At 41.1% G+C, this 17,485-nt stretch overlaps 1 protein-coding gene across 5 annotated transcripts in view; it reads left to right on the top strand.

Annotated features, from left to right (window-relative positions):
• septin9b (septin 9b) overlaps nucleotides 1-8,583 on the top strand; it is a 69,585-nt gene extending 61,002 nt beyond the window's left edge. For all 5 annotated transcript variants that reach the window (XM_080520222.1, XM_080520221.1, XM_080520220.1 and 2 more), the window contains 4 exons: nucleotides 1,934-2,029; nucleotides 2,329-2,425; nucleotides 5,647-5,698; nucleotides 5,843-8,583. In XM_080520222.1, the coding sequence (XP_080376348.1) occupies nucleotides 1,934-2,029; nucleotides 2,329-2,425; nucleotides 5,647-5,698; nucleotides 5,843-6,059 (462 nt within the window). In that variant the 3' untranslated portion in view covers nucleotides 6,060-8,583. The remainder of the gene's footprint in view (nucleotides 1-1,933; nucleotides 2,030-2,328; nucleotides 2,426-5,646; nucleotides 5,699-5,842) is intronic.
• The last annotated feature ends 8,902 nt before the right edge of the window (nucleotides 8,584-17,485 follow it).

Raw genomic sequence — 17,485 nt, 5'->3', positions numbered from 1 at the left:
GAGAAGACGTCTGCTTGTTTTCACTGAGTGTAAAAAGTTTCCCCTAATTCTTGTGCGAATCATTGTGGAAGTGTAATTTTCATTTTCAGCCTGGTGCAGTCCCCCCCCCCCCCCCCCCACCCCCCCCCCCCTTTACAGATGAAAGCGATCCTCCATACTTTGATACCATCTGGCACATTGCCTGTGCCAGGATTTTCAGTCGACTGCGTCGGTGTGTTTGAGGAGAGAAATTACACAAATATATTTTAAAATCCCACAAAAATCGGGGAGCTTTGTTACTTTTGCTTCACTTATGGCTGTTCAAAAAATAAATCAAAATTCCTGGAGTAAATGCTTCATGTTTGGCTTTATTGGAGTTTCCTCAGCAGAATACAATTGTCTCATTCTTACCTATCACACAACGGGCTGTTAAGTCTGATAATCATTCACTGCGACCACACAGCTCTCACCTTCTTATCTTGGCTTTTGCTGCTACAAAAGCTTCTTTCCTCACCTGGCTCGAGTTAAAAATGGTCTCTACTGAATCTCTTCCTCTGTGCATTTCTGTTGGATTCTTCTCGGTGTGCAGGAAGCCGCAAGCCACCCGCTTTTCTTTATCTCTCCATCCTTTCTTTACAGATTACACACATCCCTAACAGCTTCATTCATTTCTGAGAGGTTTGAAGCACAGTGGGGTCTCCTGGCTACCATTTTCCCCCATGATACCCGTAACACTTTCCAACAAAGCCAGGGCAGGCCCAGGCTCTGGCAGAGAATAGACGCCAAGGGGCTTGTGGTGGGATTGTTTTGGTTGGCTGCACATGTTCTGTGTGACCCTGAAGATTATTCTCTAAAAGCTTCTGTTGCCAAATGTTTTCTTCTTTCCATTTTCCCCACAGCATCTTAACATGCAAACAGAATTAGAATGTTTTTGGTTTTTTTCCTTCATTATAATTATTAAATTTTGAACCTCAGCTCTGTGCATCCAGCTGTGAATGCCTGTTCACGTTCCCCTAAATAAATCACAGTTGGTGCAGTTTCTTTTTTCTCTCTCTAAAATTTCACATCTTATAATATAACCCTGAGAAAGTCTGCAGAGATTAGCAATAAAATGTTTGATCAAGGACCAAGTAGAAATTGATGGAATAATAATTTTGGGAGTGCACAGTCATTTATTAAATGGAAATTTCTCTCAAAGTTTGTGTACTAGTCCATGTGTGAATGTCAGTCATCACAAAAAGAAATTAGGAGTAAGGCGTTTTATAGGCCAGGAAAGGGCCTTTGATTTTCTTCAGGGATCACATTAAAAGAAACTCTGACATCTGTGAATGGTTGAACCTTGAGACTCACTCAATTCTCATAAAATATCTCTTAATCAAAAAATACAATGTTACATAATTTTGTAAAGGTTTCTGCTTCAGAACGGTCAAGTTCTGATAATGCTTTGTGTTTCGTTTGATAATGATACCTGAAATTGTAATCTATTAATGCAGTGAAGCTGTGGTCTGAATAGGGAAAACACTTATATTCACACCCATGGGCAATTTTGAGTTCACCTCCATAATTTCTCATATCTGTAAATGAAATTGGAGATCATTTCAAGTCAACTCCAGCCAGTATAACATCATCGAATGGTTACATAACTATTTCTGCATAACGAGCTTAGCTTTTTTCAGTCTGTCTATAATCCCTATTGTTCTAAACTTGATGTACTTTAAAATCTATCACACTGCTTTAATTCAGTCTTGTTCAAATAGCGATACTGGCAACGCAGCCACCTCATCGGAATTTTGTATTCAAATTGAGGAGAAGCTCAACAACTCCCCATGAGCCTGAAAAATCCACTGTGGAAATGAAAAACTGCCTTCTACTAGGAAGTGTAGACTGTATTATAATTTGAGTTAAAATGCTTTGAGTGGAATTTTTCAACAATCTGGTTTGCGTGTGTTTGCAGATCAGGGAAGAGTTGCAAGCCAACGGGATTGATGTGTACCCACAGAAAGAGTTTGATGAGGATGGAGAGGACCGGATGATCAATGATAAAATCAGGGTACGTTTTCAGGTTGTATGATTTCAGACTTTTATAACCAGAGTAGTGGGTAGCTTCCCATCAATTCAGCCCAAAAGGCGTACTTTACAGATATAAACGCTTCTCGTAGTACGTGCTATTTATGTATATTATTCTGCATTTCTTTGGAAACTCTTTAAAACCACTATCACCACAACTAAGTCAATGATGCCACATTGTTCTGGAAGAGGTAAACAGCCAAAACATGACCTACAAAACACGTCTCTGGAAAATATTTGAGCACTTCTCTAATAATGTGTTTGCATGCGTGCACTCAACAGGAGATGATCCCGTTTGCTGTGGTGGGCAGTGACCAGGAGTACCAGGTGAACGGGAAGAGGATTCTCGGGAGGAAAACAAAATGGGGCACCATAGAAGGTAATGGCCATGGAAAGGCCCCATTGGTCAATCTTCCCTCTAAATAAATCATCGGGTCAAATAATAAATAATTGCCTCCCGCTCGAAAAAAAACAGATGAATTTACATTTATCTGCCAATTAAAGTATTAATCCAGTTTTATACAATTTGATGACTACAGTTCTGCCTAATAACATTATTATGTCCATCTGCCAAGTTTGTTCAAAGACTGAATTGTCCGGTTTGCTCTACTTAATGCCGGTTCAAACAATGACCGTCACTCTAATAAATTATACACCATGCATGCTATCTGGTCAGTTACCACAACATCCCCGTGCCAAAAAGATGAAGTAGCTCTGCAAAGAGAAGCACCTGATTCTTGTTTTCACCATGTTGAAAGTTACAATCTGCAGCTTTATAATTTGGCTTCACCCCTTAATTGTCTGTTGTTGACTACCGACTGGCTGTTTACGTACGTTTCTCTGAGACTGTAACTACAGAGATGTATAAGCCAGGAGGGAAAGATTGAAAGGGACTTGTGTCCTTTGGGATGACAAGCAGAAACATAAAACACACACGTACCGCCTCACAGACACGCTTGTAAGCAATAACTTTGATGCAGTTTACATTTGTTGCCTTGCGCTGTTCATCCGCTCTGCCGAAGAGTCTTAGCAAGCAGTTGTCCCTGTATTACCCGGCTGTGTAGAGGATAAGAGTGTCTGTGTGGATGGGCTTTAAAAAAAAAAAAAAAAGAACAGCTGCAGGAGGCCTGGACATTCAGGCTGTCACTGATCAGAACAAACATCGTCTCGTCCTCAGGACGTCCTTCACCACAATCGTTCCTAGCACGCAGCACTTCAGTTTATTCACTGTCCTTTAAATGTTGTGAAATGTATAAATCATCCACTAAAAAAAAAGGAAAAAAAAACCCACTTATCAGCTTAATTATTCAGACATACAGAATAAAGGTTTATTTGATGAAGTCTGTGTAGTAAGAGACATCCAACCACTCTGAGGTTCACTTGGAGTCTGACCTGTGAAATGTGTGAAACTTGCACAAATGCATATGTAATTTAAACTTAGAAACTATCTGTAGACAGAGACATAGAGCCTTGTGGCAGTTCAATAACAGACGAACCTCAAGGCGTCACAATTCTAACATGGAGAGTGAAAAACACAAAGTTATCTCGGTGAAAGAAGAACAATCATTCACCTATTGCACATTTTTGACAAATCTACAGCCATAAAATCAAAATAAATCCATTTTAACTGTGGTCATCAAAGGGTTAATACTGTTAAATAATTGCTCGAGCAATTGTTATTTTACGGATGAAGACTTATGAGGTCATACTTGTGGTAAAGACATGCACACCAGCTGAATCTAGCCTGTTTTACTTCTCATACTCAGCCTGTTTGGACGCAGTGCCAGAAACCCTTTTAGCGTGAGATTCTAAAAGGTGACTCTGAGTCTCGGTAATCCTTAAAAAAAAAATCCACTCCGCAGACCTGCAAGGTGAGAGAGGTGAAGTGCACCTACTGCGGGACAAATGCGGTCTTGTTTGGCCGAAAGAACAATAACCCCATTCAAATGTTTGCCCAGTGGAAAGAGCAAAGAAAGAGGAAGCTGCCGAGCTTCTGGACATGTCGGCACCCACGTCGTAAATGAGGCCCCAGAGGAGAAGTCAGGAGTGACGTCTCCGCATACCACAAGTGGAGAAGAACAATGTTTATTTCCGGGGGTTTAAGAGGAATCCACTCAAGGAGTTGTGCATTTAAATATATAAGGGGGGGGGGGCTCGTCGATGGCACCCCGGGAGTAAAGAGTGCAGATACCAGCAGCATAGCTTTCTACAAATTACTAGTGTGTCCCCCTTGATGCCACTAATCAGCGCTCACAGACCCAGCAGTTATTCCACTCGCCTCCTTTCAAAGAGAATTTAATTTCCTGCTTTGGATTTCAAAAGCTTTACATAAATAGTGCCCTCCTTTATTTCATTTTCACCCTTGACATAATCTATAATTCAAACACGTGTTAGCCCTACTGGCGGCAGCAGCAGCTTGTCACGGGGAGTTTGTTAAAACGTCTCACTTTAAGTCCACCAATATTGAGCAGAGCCGAGATGTATTAAATTACTGGAGAGTGAAGGGGAGTGCGTTATCTTGGCTTTCAAAAAATTGCTGGAAATGTCATGTGAGTGGGTGCCCTTCAGTTGACTCATGGGCCACACTGCCATCTTGTGGCGTTTTGAGGAAAAAGCAACTGCATGCCGGGCTGGCAGGAAATTATTGGTTTGAGTTTAACCCTTTGTGCTACTAGAGGACTTAAAACTGTGTGGGAAAGGGACTTAAACATAACTTGTGTTGATGGAGAGTAGAATAATTTAGTGGAAGGATCAATAGAAAAATCCCAGTGAATGGGAGACTGCAACTGTCCCTATTCTGTATAGTTTACTGCCCTAATTGAAAACAGTTTAAACCGTGTGTGTGTGTGTGTGTGTGTGTGTGTGTGTGTGTGTGTGTGTGTGTGTGTGTGTGTGTGTGTGTGTGTGTGTGTGTGTGTGTGTGTGTGTGTGTGTGTGTGTGTGTGTGTGTGTGTGTGTGTGTGTGTGTGTGTGTGTGTGTGTGTGTGTGTGTGTGTGTGTGTTAAATACTCTTATTTTTTTTATTATTAATTTTTCGGTTTTAGAACAGACTGGGGGGAAAAAAACAGCAACACCACCAACAAATACCTCGCCACAAAATTCACAGAATGCTGCAGTACACAAACCTATACAAGAAATAACATAAAGAAAAGGAAATACAGTCAGTAATTGATGGTGAGTTATAGTTTCTAAAGGAAAGCATGCAATCGTTTCTAAAATCCCCCAAAATGTGGCTGATTTATGATTCAGGCCATGAGTGAGATTTCACTGAAATAATTTTAATCTGAGAGTGCTGTTTAGGAAAATATAGACATCATTACTGTTCTTTGCTAAAATAATAGTTGGATTACTTACTGAATTTCTGAAAAAGACTATCACCACACAATTGAGCCTTTCTGTCTAAATGTATGATTTTAGCATTTTTAACATAGAAACAAATACGACTTACTAAATGAAACATTTGTTCGACAATCAACACAATGTTGCTTTCATTTGACAAGAAATAAATGCCAAAGTTACCAATTATGGTCACTTGCCTCATAAATGGTTAATCTCTCCAAAGCTGTGCGATTAAGTGCTTTTCTTTATTTCCCTTTGCAGTTGAGAACATTGCGCACTGTGAGTTTGCTTACCTGCGAGATCTCCTCATCAGGTGAGGCCCCGGCACAACCCTGCGTTAATTTTCTGCATTTTGTCTCGTGTTTCTTCATTCCTCACACTAATCACCTGCATGCAGCAATTTCCCATAAACGCCAGTTGCAAGTTAGTGTTATGAACCCGTGTTCTTCTTCCACAGGACACACATGCAAAACATCAAGGACATCACAGGCAGCATTCACTACGAGACGTACCGTGTCCGTCGGTTAAACGAGTCCAACATCCTCTTCACCTCCAACCAACCCGACCACCCCGTCGTTCAGCCCAAAACCAACGGTCAGCTGGAGGAGCAGCCCGTCGTCCTGCAGGCCAATGGAGTGGCTGCTCAGCATGAAGTGTTATCCCATGAGATGTAAACGGTCTGACGCGGAGCCAAGGCGCCGGTTTATGACATCAGGACACAGTCAGACACACACACACACACACACACACACACACACACACACACACACACACACACACACACACACACACACACACACACACACACACACACACACACACACACACACACACACACACACACACACACACACACACACACACACACACACACACACACACACACACACACACACACACACACACACACAGACACAGACACAGACACAGACACACACACACCATTTCATTCAGAAGGACTACCCAACTACAGCTTTTGATGTATCTACAGGTTAGAAGCCATTTTTCCTCCATAGGTTCTTTTCTTATCTTTTTCCATCATGGTTTAGCAGTCAGAGTGTACAACAGAATGCAGGTTTTCAGAACTCCATTGCAGTCACAGGAGTTTTAAAGCTTCTCTGCAGAACCTCATCGTACAGAAAATCTTGGATTCTTATTCTGTCGGCACAATTTTCCAGTTCACTTCATCAAATCATGTACACTCAAAAATCAAATGGTATAGATGTCTCGATGGAGAGATTTGGATGTTGGCTATGTTATAGTGCAGGGGTCGGCAACCTTCAACACTCAAAGAGCCATTTGGGGCTCTCTGTGGCTGTGAGCATCAGCATGAAGCGTCGCTCCTCCAGACGTCTGCTGATTGGCAGTGAGGATCTAAGCTATCAACAAGTCCGCAATATTAAAATATCTCATCTGCCGTAAACACTCCCGTTATTGTTCACACACACTGCTTTGTGCACATTGTTGGTTTTGTTGACTGGGTTTATTGAAATATGGGTGCTCCACAGCACCGCGGTCTTCTGAAGAGGTTCAGATGCTCCTCTCAGTAATGGAAGAGCTGCGGCCACAACTTCCACGTCCTTCACGCCACTGTTGTTGCTTAATGACGTTACATCCCTGTGTCGTTCACAACCCCACCTAAATTTTGACTGCACTCTCCGTAGTGGGACCACGCAACACAGTTGAGTCTTGGTGTGCTTTGCCTTACCGTACCATCCCAGCCCTCCCCACTGGGATGTACTGCAGAGGGACCGAGGCTCACGGAGCAGAGGGACGAAAGAGATGCAGGTTGCCGACCCCTGTTATAGTGCACGCAAGGGACTGTCCGGTTTACAGCATGCAGTGCAGAATAGAGAAGACGTTGATGTCAAGGGTCAGACTGTTATCATAAGACATTTTTTTTTAAACTATGTGGACAAAATATAGTTGTAAAATCTTGCAGATGGTTGAGCTCGGGAGGACCCGTTACACAAGGAGAGACAGTTTTATTCAAAATGAAGTACAGCAAAGGAGTCTATACTAGATTAACTCTAAAGTAGAAATATGTTAGTGCCACTGGCCTGGTCTGCTTTGTGTTGTGGTGTACAGTATTGTATAGATATTAAGCTTGAGTAGGGATATTTAGATTAGGTTTATAGTATTATGGGGAAAGTAAAAGATATTGTTGACACCTCCGCACTGTAAATTTAAAAAGAAAGCAATAACGGTGTGGAGCAGCATTCGGGAAAATTAGTCCTCCTGTAATTTTTTCCATTGTGTTCTGATGTTTTTAAGACCCCTTTTTGCCAAACCATACTGCCTCTTTCTATATACTGCCATTGTTGTGTAATACAGTCATATGTTGCATTTTGCATTTACTGTTGTATTTTTATTGCTGATGTTGATGTTCTAATATTATTGTATCCAAAGGGGTACAACTGTTGTCCCATGCAGCTGTTTTGTCCATTTTTCTGACTGTACAACCAAATACAAGTCCATTTTTTTCTGTTATAAAGAGAAGCACATACAGTATATAGAGTTGATTTATGAATAGGTATTTATGTGTATGTTTATTGTAATCAGTTAATTTGAACTTTCATTCCAGCCATTGACTTCCTGAAGTTGCAGGTCTTAAACAGTGATGATGTTGTTTCATACAGTATGATGTATCCTCTTTTTGCAAGACTGCACTATATCTAGCAATGATGACTTTTACCCGATAGCAGTGTGGAAGTGCTCCATTTTGTACTTTGAATAATAATAATCAAAACCAGTCATGTCAGCAGATAATGGAAGAACAGTGACATTTACAAGTCCAATATAAGTGGAAGCGTTTTGTCGGAGGCGGGAAGGCTCTGTGCCTAAGAATCACAATGACGTCTATAAAGTGTATGTAATGTCACCATATTTTAAGCAATAGAGGATTTTCAGCCATATTTTTAAGAAGATGTTTGGATTCATAAAAGTTTAATGGATATTTTTGGACTACCTTTAAATCTACTATTCTAACTTCTGAAAGGAAGTCAAAGCAAAACTATTTTTCCTTTACTAAGAGACACAAAAGTTGGAGTTCTTGTTTCATATCCAGTGAAAATTGTTGGGTTTCACCTTGTTTACTGTTGTATAGTTTTTGTGTCATTTGTCCTGGTATTATAGATCAAGGTTTTATCTTTGATATGCTATCTTAAAGAATAAAGATTGATATTTTTATTGTTTAAAGTTGGCTGTCTTGATTGTCAAAATGAAGATGGATGAGTATGGGGTTCTTTGTCTTATATTTTAGGGTAATTTGAACTTCACCTCTCAACATGTCTTTTGGAGAAAAATGTTATATCATATTTTTGTGGATTAAGAAGTTATGCTAACCAAGACAAGCGTGCAGGTCTTTGTTTTTCTTTTACGTGAAGCGCTGATAACTAATTATGATGTGCAAAGTAAACCATTTGTGCTTCTACTTCAATAAATATCAACTGAGCACAATTCTTTTTAAGTTATTGTTACTTCATAGTTGATAGGTAGCATATACATTTTCTTTTTTCAGTCATTCATCATAAATGCAAGAGCTAATAATTGAAAAGTACATAAAAACAAAAAATCTGTAAATTAACTTGGCGGGCTGTATCTGCGTAGTTTGTTCAAGTAAAAATTATTTGGGCAGTATTGGTGAAGGAAAGGAATGACAAACAATAAATATTTTAGTTTTGTAGTACTTTTGCAAGTTTTTGTTTTTTTTACCTGCAAAAGTTAAAGAATGTAACAAATCACACCACGTCGTCTACTTTTCCTTTGAAATCACAAAATCACTTTTGAAATTAGTATTCAAAGTTTTTGACAAACATTTTTTTTGTAGCAGACGAGTTTATTTTGAAAAGTTAAAAAAGAAAATTCCTACTTACTTTTTAACCTACATTTGTTGACCATCATGCAATCCCAGCTGACTGTAGCTGCAGGCAGGATGCAGCCAGGACAGGTTGCCAGGCTACTAATTAACCTCGTATGCATATTTTTTGGGAGCCTGCAAGAGAAACCCCATGCATGCGCAGAGAACAGCACACAACGGTCGACACTGATATTAACGAAATGCAACATCACATTCACAGTGCAAACACAGCTGAGAGGAAATGTGACTGCAGTGGCATCACACCATGCACACACCGCGCCACTTTAATAGGGATTTTCATTTACACCCCCTGTCACAGGCTTTCTCAACTACCCTGCTGATTTTAATGTGTTGACAGTGTTGCTTGTCGGGGGTCATTGTCATCCTTTCACACGGAGGAGCTCCTGCTGTGGCTTTTGCTGCTGTCTCTCTGTTAGATTCATTGGTTTGAAGCTCCTGCGTGCAGAGGACGCCACCGCCATGGTGACAGATGACACATGTGAAGGTGAGAGACAATGAAACTTGCAGGAGGATCAGTATCTATTGAAAGCTCACCCGGCGTTGACACCTCTATATAAACAGTTTCCAAAGCAGCCACACCAAAGCATGAAGGTGAGTGATAATGACATCTCTGGCACTGCTGTGACAGTGCCAGATCTAATGGCTGGCAGGGGTACCAGACCAATTTAGTGGCGCATGAACTGACATCTGTAGTTTCTCACTGGTGCAGCATATTTCCATCTCATCCAGACACTTCTTCCATTGGAAATCAATCCAACACACAAATAAATTGTATGCTAAAATGCGCTTCAAAGATTTAAAGCCCCCAAAATTCAGCAAGTTATTATCGAGCTGCAGTTACTGTGACTGTAACTGATTCTTCACTGCATTTTTACATCATGTGGCACCGGAGCAGATCTGTTGTGAAACCAGTGGGATTACCTTATGGCACAGACAAAGACTATCAATGCCAAGGATATAAATGTGAAAGATAACTTGCTTTGCCAAGTGCCTTACCAGAAGCATCTGCACTTTAACGAGCCAATATATTTCAGCACATGGCCTTCATCAAGGTTATTAGGAAACAGGATGAAAGAGAGAATATGCAGTGGCCTCCAAAATTATGTTAACAATAGATAAATTTAACAATGCTGTTAACAGACTTTACAATCAGAATGAAACTCATTGATTTGGCACTTGAAGCTAGACACAGTGCCCGTGAAACAAGAGAAGACTCTCCCTGAGTAATCAGTCATATAGAACTAGGCACTGTAAAAAAGCTTCCTCAAAATCATTCAGTGATACGATCAATCTGACTGAAACAGCAGAAGTCTGAAACTAAAATTGCAGCCAGGAGACAAATAGTAGATGCGGCAGTTCATTGAGCAGACAGCAGCTCAGCTCACTCCTCCCACGGAATAAATGCCCTCAAGGCAGCATTGTGAGCTCAGTGCAGGAGGACGTCACCAACACTATGGTCAACTGTGACATGAAAAGTTATGGATGACTGCTGTCCCCCATTGTCTCTCATCATAACTTCATTACAGCTGTGTAAAATACATATCTAGCAAATTTCTATATCACCTTTACTTTAGGGACAGAAAAAAAATCTATTAATAAGAAATAAAAACAATAATTGTTTCATGGTGGTGTTTTGATCTCATATTAATATGTTTATAGTAAAGTTCGGTTTCAGCTAACCCCCCCCCCCCCCCCCCCCCCCCCCATAAAAAAGAAAAAGCTCGCACCTTTCCAATATAAAATCACACATACAAAGAACTGACGTGGAAATCTTTTAAACATGGCTAAATTCCAAAAACAATAGTATGAGCACCAAAATATATCTTTGTTTTATGTTCATGCAATCATTTTGAATTAATCTAATTAACAGAATTATTGAAAAAGAAAAAGAAAATCTTTATTTTGAAGTTTCTTTTTGTGCGTGTGGAAATTCGTTTCTGTTTAGTATTTCAAACTGTTTTCCTCGCACAGGAACGTCAAATTAAGCTTTGAAGAAACAACAGTGTTTCCGGTTACTTAGGCCGAGTACTTCAACTGCAATATTTGATTGTGTGTTTACCGCAGCAATTAAAAAAAGAAAAGAAAAGAAATCGCCTTTGAAGCTCTGGAATCCTGACTGACATGATGGTAAATGTTTTCTACGTTTGTATCTTTGGTATCAAACTTAATTTAGAGTCAGAAAGAGAAGAGGCAACTTAATTCCACTCTAATGGGATTTAATTAATCTAATTTAAACGTGTGCTGCTTTTATTTGCTCAACATATGAGACGCGTGCTTCTGCAGTCCTCAGCATTGGAATCACATTTAATAATGAAGTTTATTTTACACACCTATCATGTTATCTGCTATTTTTTAGGGAAATAAAGCACACTATGAATTAGGTGGTAGCTGTAAGTTGCTATGATAGAAATTGATGTTTTCTTAATTAAAGAGATGCACCTATTGATCCCATTCTTTATTTGGTGTTCAGTGCATCTTTAAGAAAACATGATTATACCATAAAGTCACACACCCATGTGAAGTGAAGTGAAATCTGCTTCAAAAAGCTCAGACGACTATCAAACCATCATGCTTCACACTCTTACAGCTTTGCAAAAACAACTTGGGATTTTAATCTTACACTCTCAATAGATCTCTAAAGAATTCTGTGACTGCACTTCTACTACATTAGTGGCTCTGTCAGTTATATACTTTTATTGTTCACTCATGAAATCCAGAAAAGCTCTCTACTGTGAAAGGTATTTCGCTTGAACTGTTTTATACTTTGTAACGTAAAATTAAAATTTTTTAAAAATCTTGTTTTGCATTTTAGCACCTAATTAAAACATTTTTTATTATTGGTTATTTTTGAAACAGAATGAAAAAACACAGATATTGCTGAATTGTAGCATATTGGGATATGGATGTTATTTCCAATAGAAATACCATTACTTTTCTCATCTGATCGATATTTATGTGATCATTCAATATTGATAGTCAATTTCCACTGCTTCCATGGTACTTGCTTGTCGCTGATTGTTAGCTTCTGTATGGAATATTAAAGCGAGGATGCACTAGCCAGACGCACACTGTTTACTGCTCCAGAGTTCTCTTGTAATGAGGCCTCTGAGTGAGTAAACAAAAGTTATATTTTCATGGTTGTCTGATAGGAGTATTATTAAACATGTTTGTTGAATTGCAAGATACCTCTCTAGGGCCCAATTAAAGATTCTGCACTCTGCTCAGTTTTTCTTTCATTCAGCCCATGATGTCTGGAATTCATCACAGCATGCACTGAATGATAGTTGAGAATTATTTCTATTGTAATCATCTGACAGACCAAAGCTAATAGGGTGTCTGGCTCTGAGGGCTTAAAAAAAACGCCTGCTCAGCACTTGAGAGTTTCGATTTATCATCATCAGCTCATCAGAGAGTTCTCGTTTTCTAACAAATATGTAGACAGAAGTCATGAGAACTGAGGAAAGTCCCCCCACGGGGAGTTTTTGAGTGTTTTCCAGAGTTAACAGATGCACCGCGCCTTGTTCTTCCAGACAGCCATTGCTTCACTCAGGCAGCAAGCCAACATGTAGCAGCAGCAAACTGTGAAACTGTGGGAGGTCTGAATTAATTAGAGACTCAACAATACTTGCTACATGGTGCAAATTTAAGTTGTATTAGCTCAGCCATGTTAGATCTGACAAGCTTTCAGGTTTGATTGCCAGGTGAAATGTCTTAAATCACTCTCCTTCAGATGGTCAGCTGTCCATGCGCAGGTGGCTGTCGGGGTTTGGGACGCACTCAGGAATTGTGTTGGACGAAGTGAAGGCACTGATGGGAGAGTTGGAGACTGACAAGGTATGAATTTGTGTTTTGCTGCCAAAGGGGCTTGATGATAACTCACAAGGCTCTTTCGGTGGGATGTTAAAAAAAACATGCACGCGGCTCAACGGTTCCCCTGCACTGACTGAATTCAAGGAACCAAACGGTCTCCAGACACTCCCTCCACCATTGTGCTGCTGTGGAAATAGAAACTCATGCCAACTCTAACAGCAGGTACATTATGTGTCTCAGCTGGATCATATCGCCTAATATATCACTGCACTTCGCCCGCCATCATATTGCTCCACGGTGGCACGTTACTCCTGTCTGCCGGCGGGAAGATAGTAACTCATGTTGCACTCCTGTGGAAATATAGCCAACACACCGTGTTCTCCATCACTGTTGAATGTAGGTGTCTTCATCCTGAAAGCTGTAAAGATGCATGCTGCACTGCTGTATGGTGAAGCTTTAAAAAAAAAAAAAAAGTCAGAGACGGTGTTTAAGAAAGCAAAAAGGAAAACAAGGCTTTCCTTGTGCCTTCACTGGCTTCTTTGTTACCAGGCAGAGTTCCTCCTGCCAGACAACCAATGAGCCAGCAGTCTCGCCAGACAACCAGCAACACCAACCAGATAGACTTCCAGTCAGGCAGTTCACCATCTGGCTCGTAAGCCTATTGCTGAGCCAGCCAACGCCTGTCTGCACTGGTGTGGCATCAGTGGCTACTTGTCTAGTTTCTCTCAGTCCTAAACACACACGCGCACACACACACACACACACGCACACATGCGCACACGCACACACGCACACACACACCGTTCATCAGCCTCCGTCTCCTTCAGAGCTACTTAGACACACACAGAACAGGCGAGAACTCTCACATAATCCCAGCCGCAACGAAAAAAGCTATCCCAAAACAAAAGACCGCTGCCCGTTTCCCCGCGCACACACCCCCTGCCTCGCCGCACAGCTTCTTCAAAGCAAGGTAATTTGACGGTAATTAATTGCCATTCGTTAATAGTTTCGCATTTATTAAAACCGTGCATGCTGCCATCCTGACAATTTCGGCTCGCAGCGTCCTGTTCACTCTTGGATCATCGGTATCTTTAAATTCATCGACTCTTTCACAACCAAATCCAATATGTGCACATACAGACACACACAGACCTAAAATACTCTGATTCTTAGTCCGATTTGCCCTTCAGCTTTGCTGGACATGAAGCATGGCACCCATGTTTGTTGCAGACGTATGGTAATGTGCCAGGTTCATCTGTTTGTTTGTTTAATTTGGATTTTGCATGTTACCGCCCCTCCTACTCCACCATTCCCTCCCCTTGTGCCCCCCCTCCCATCCACACCTCCTGCATCTCCTTGTGCCTCCTCTTCCTCCGCCTCCTTGCTGTCTCCTTTCTGCCGCTCCGACATCGGGGTGCTCATCCGCCTAGATTGCTGCCACCTCTCAGTCAGTTTAGGGCGCTGTGGGAGGGGTCTGCCACCCTGTTCCTTCCCTATGCAAATAGTCTTTGTTTTGATTAAGAGACAGCTGCGTATTTCATTAAACCTCGGAGAGGTGGGACAGGAAAAGGCGCACATCTCTGGGGAGGCAAGGGTTGTTTAGCTGGAGTGAATGTTGTAGGAGCTGCTGTTTAGTGGTGCTGAGGGGAACAAATAGAGGAGACGAAAGGGCTACCCAGGGACTGCTTTGGGGTTTAATGGAGCTGACTGACTGGCACATCAGTTAAAACTCACACCGATGCAGCGTGCAAGTGAATGTGCGCGGCATGATAACTGGCGCAATTGACAATGAAATATGGACCCCCATCAGCCTTCAAGGTGCTTTTGCATGCCAAGGCAGTTGTATCGTTACCCACCGCTGCCAGGCTGCGGAGAGAAAACAGTAACCTCTGTTTCTCTGTAATGAAATGAGAAATGGCTTCTTCTGTGGCCATTCTTCTATTTCATGGCCGATAGGCTTTCCCCCCTTGTGGGTTAGGGAAGAGACGAAACTTTGCTTCCTGAATACACTTTTAGATATTCCAAAACATAAGTCGTTGCTATGAAAGTTCTGAGATCTGGCCAGTAGAGGCTTTTCTGAAAATGAGAGCTGCCTGAACAATAGCAAAATAAATTGGCACTTTGATGACAACAGTAAGAATTTGTGATTTTTGTTAAAAATTGTTTTGCTTTTTTGCTTTTTCTGGATGAGCATGGTGGTTGTCTAACCAGTGCTGGATAAGGGTGATGTATTGGTGGGTGGGCAAGCAATAAGGTCAAAGGGTGGGAAAAAGAACGATGGGGGAGGATCTGCTGGCACAGAGCCAACTCCCGAGGAATTCAAAGACATGAGTTGGGATGGGAGGATGAAGTGATGGTTACTCTGCATAATCAATCAGAAACAATGGGGGGAAGAGAACGCGTGGTTCTGGGTTTCTTGACAGCCCTGATTGTATTTATGCAAGAATGGGAATGGGGGGTGGGGGGGGTGAAGGCATTAAAAGGGATTGGGTTGTAAGACGCTGGCAGGTGCAGGGAATGCTGTAATGGGTGGCCCCCAGTGCAAAGCCAAGGACATATACCCACGAGGAACTGATTGAATGCCATGCCAATAAAAGAAGGCAGTTTCATGCACCATTGACCGAGTTGGCATCCTCACAGGCGCACTGTGATGAAACCCCTCCGAGGTCATGATAATGTGAATCACATTTCATCCCTCTGTGGCTTGTAGTCCTCTAAGAAAGAATGAAACTGTGCTCTTAAACCAGATTCTTCTCCCTGTTCCTCTTAGTGCCTGTAACATACATCTGATGTTTTCATTGTCTGTCAAAACAAGGGGAAAATTAGATTGACTGTTTGTTCGGGCCAAAATGAAAATATTATATTCTGAGTCACAATTGGTGGAGAAAATAATCAGATTTGAGCTTGCAGTGCGCATACAGCTGGAGCGATTGTGCTTTCATTTTCTCTGTCGGTAGAGCAGCTTGCCTCCGACCGGGCTAATGGAAAGCTTGTCTAGTTTCTTCTCATCCAGGAACTTTTTCTCAGTCACAATTTAAGTCAGTCCTGACAGCAAAGTGCAGTATTTTATTACGGAAAAAAGCAATCAATTTATTTGTCAATTCTAGAGTCTCATTGTCAGTGAAAGCACAATATCAGTCAACTTAAAAGATAAACACATTATGCTAATTGAAAAAGAACAATCAATACAAAATCCAAACACAGACAAGCGCAACTGAAGTAGGTGGTGCAACAAAGCCTCAGAAGCGACCGTCCATCTGGTGTACTGCTTCATCCAACTTTGGGTCACAGGAGCCAAGTCCAGCTGACTATGGACAAAGAATCACAGTCTGTCTTGGTACACAGAGTTAACCGGTATAATTCCACAAAATCCACTTTTTTGTAGAGTAATTGTCCCTCTGCCAGCAGATCAGACGATACAGCTGGACAATGAGAGCCAGCCCTAACCTTTTTGATCCAATCTCTCTCTTCCAGCACCTCTGGCATCTTTCATGTCTTGATATAAACTCTCTTAGTTTAGCAAAGCTGAGTTGTTGGGGTCCGGTCAGGGTAAACACCACTGGGATGCTTGTGCCGACACGGATGGATGATCCTAATGTGCATATGAACCACAGACCACATAAACATCCTCTGGGTATTTGGATATATTTAACACACTCAAATTGAAACAAATACCTCCAAATATTTACAAACAGATGGAAACTTGACGGAAACTCAAAGGCTTCCTTCATTCTCAAGTGGGGTATTTATTTACATGTATTTTCTTCGCTTCTGAGAATAATTGCACAACTTTCATACACAATACAAAAGTGCAAATGTATTCGACTGATCCACTGGTGAACAAAATAGATTACAATGTTGTCCTGACGATCTGCCATAACATTTCAACCACATTTGTTTAATTAGTATCAGAAATCTGTTGAGACGTGATAACAGATTCGTCATTGAATTCAATTAGCGACATGCCGTTTCACAGGCTGTTAGATGTAGTTCATAAACAAGGCCAGTCAGAGACATGGACACAAAAACCAAGCAGGAAGAAGACAAAGATGACACATTACCTGAGTTGATGTCACAGTGGTGACATTCACAGCAAAGCAGTAGATATTTTATTAAGTATTGATGAAAGACCTTAAGTCTGTGTGCATTCCAGATATCTACAGAGGTTTATTGACCTTGCATATTTCACACATTTTCTGTATAGTAATATTTAATTTGTTTCCACATCCTGATAACAAACCGGCATTCATTTTGAACCCTGACCTGGAAACATAGGACCAGAATGATTAGACCAATTTTAGATATTTGAGACGTGTTAACATCATTGCTTAATCCAATGGTGTAATGTTTCTGGAAGTAAGGCGTTTTAATGATTTACATTTAACAGATCAGTTTATGGTATTGACAAAA

This window comes from Blennius ocellaris (genome assembly GCF_963422515.1).
Source record: "Blennius ocellaris genome assembly, chromosome: 3".
In the NCBI taxonomy this organism is placed as follows: Eukaryota; Metazoa; Chordata; class Actinopteri; order Blenniiformes; family Blenniidae; genus Blennius; species Blennius ocellaris.
This window is presented reverse-complemented; position numbering and strand designations above follow the sequence as displayed.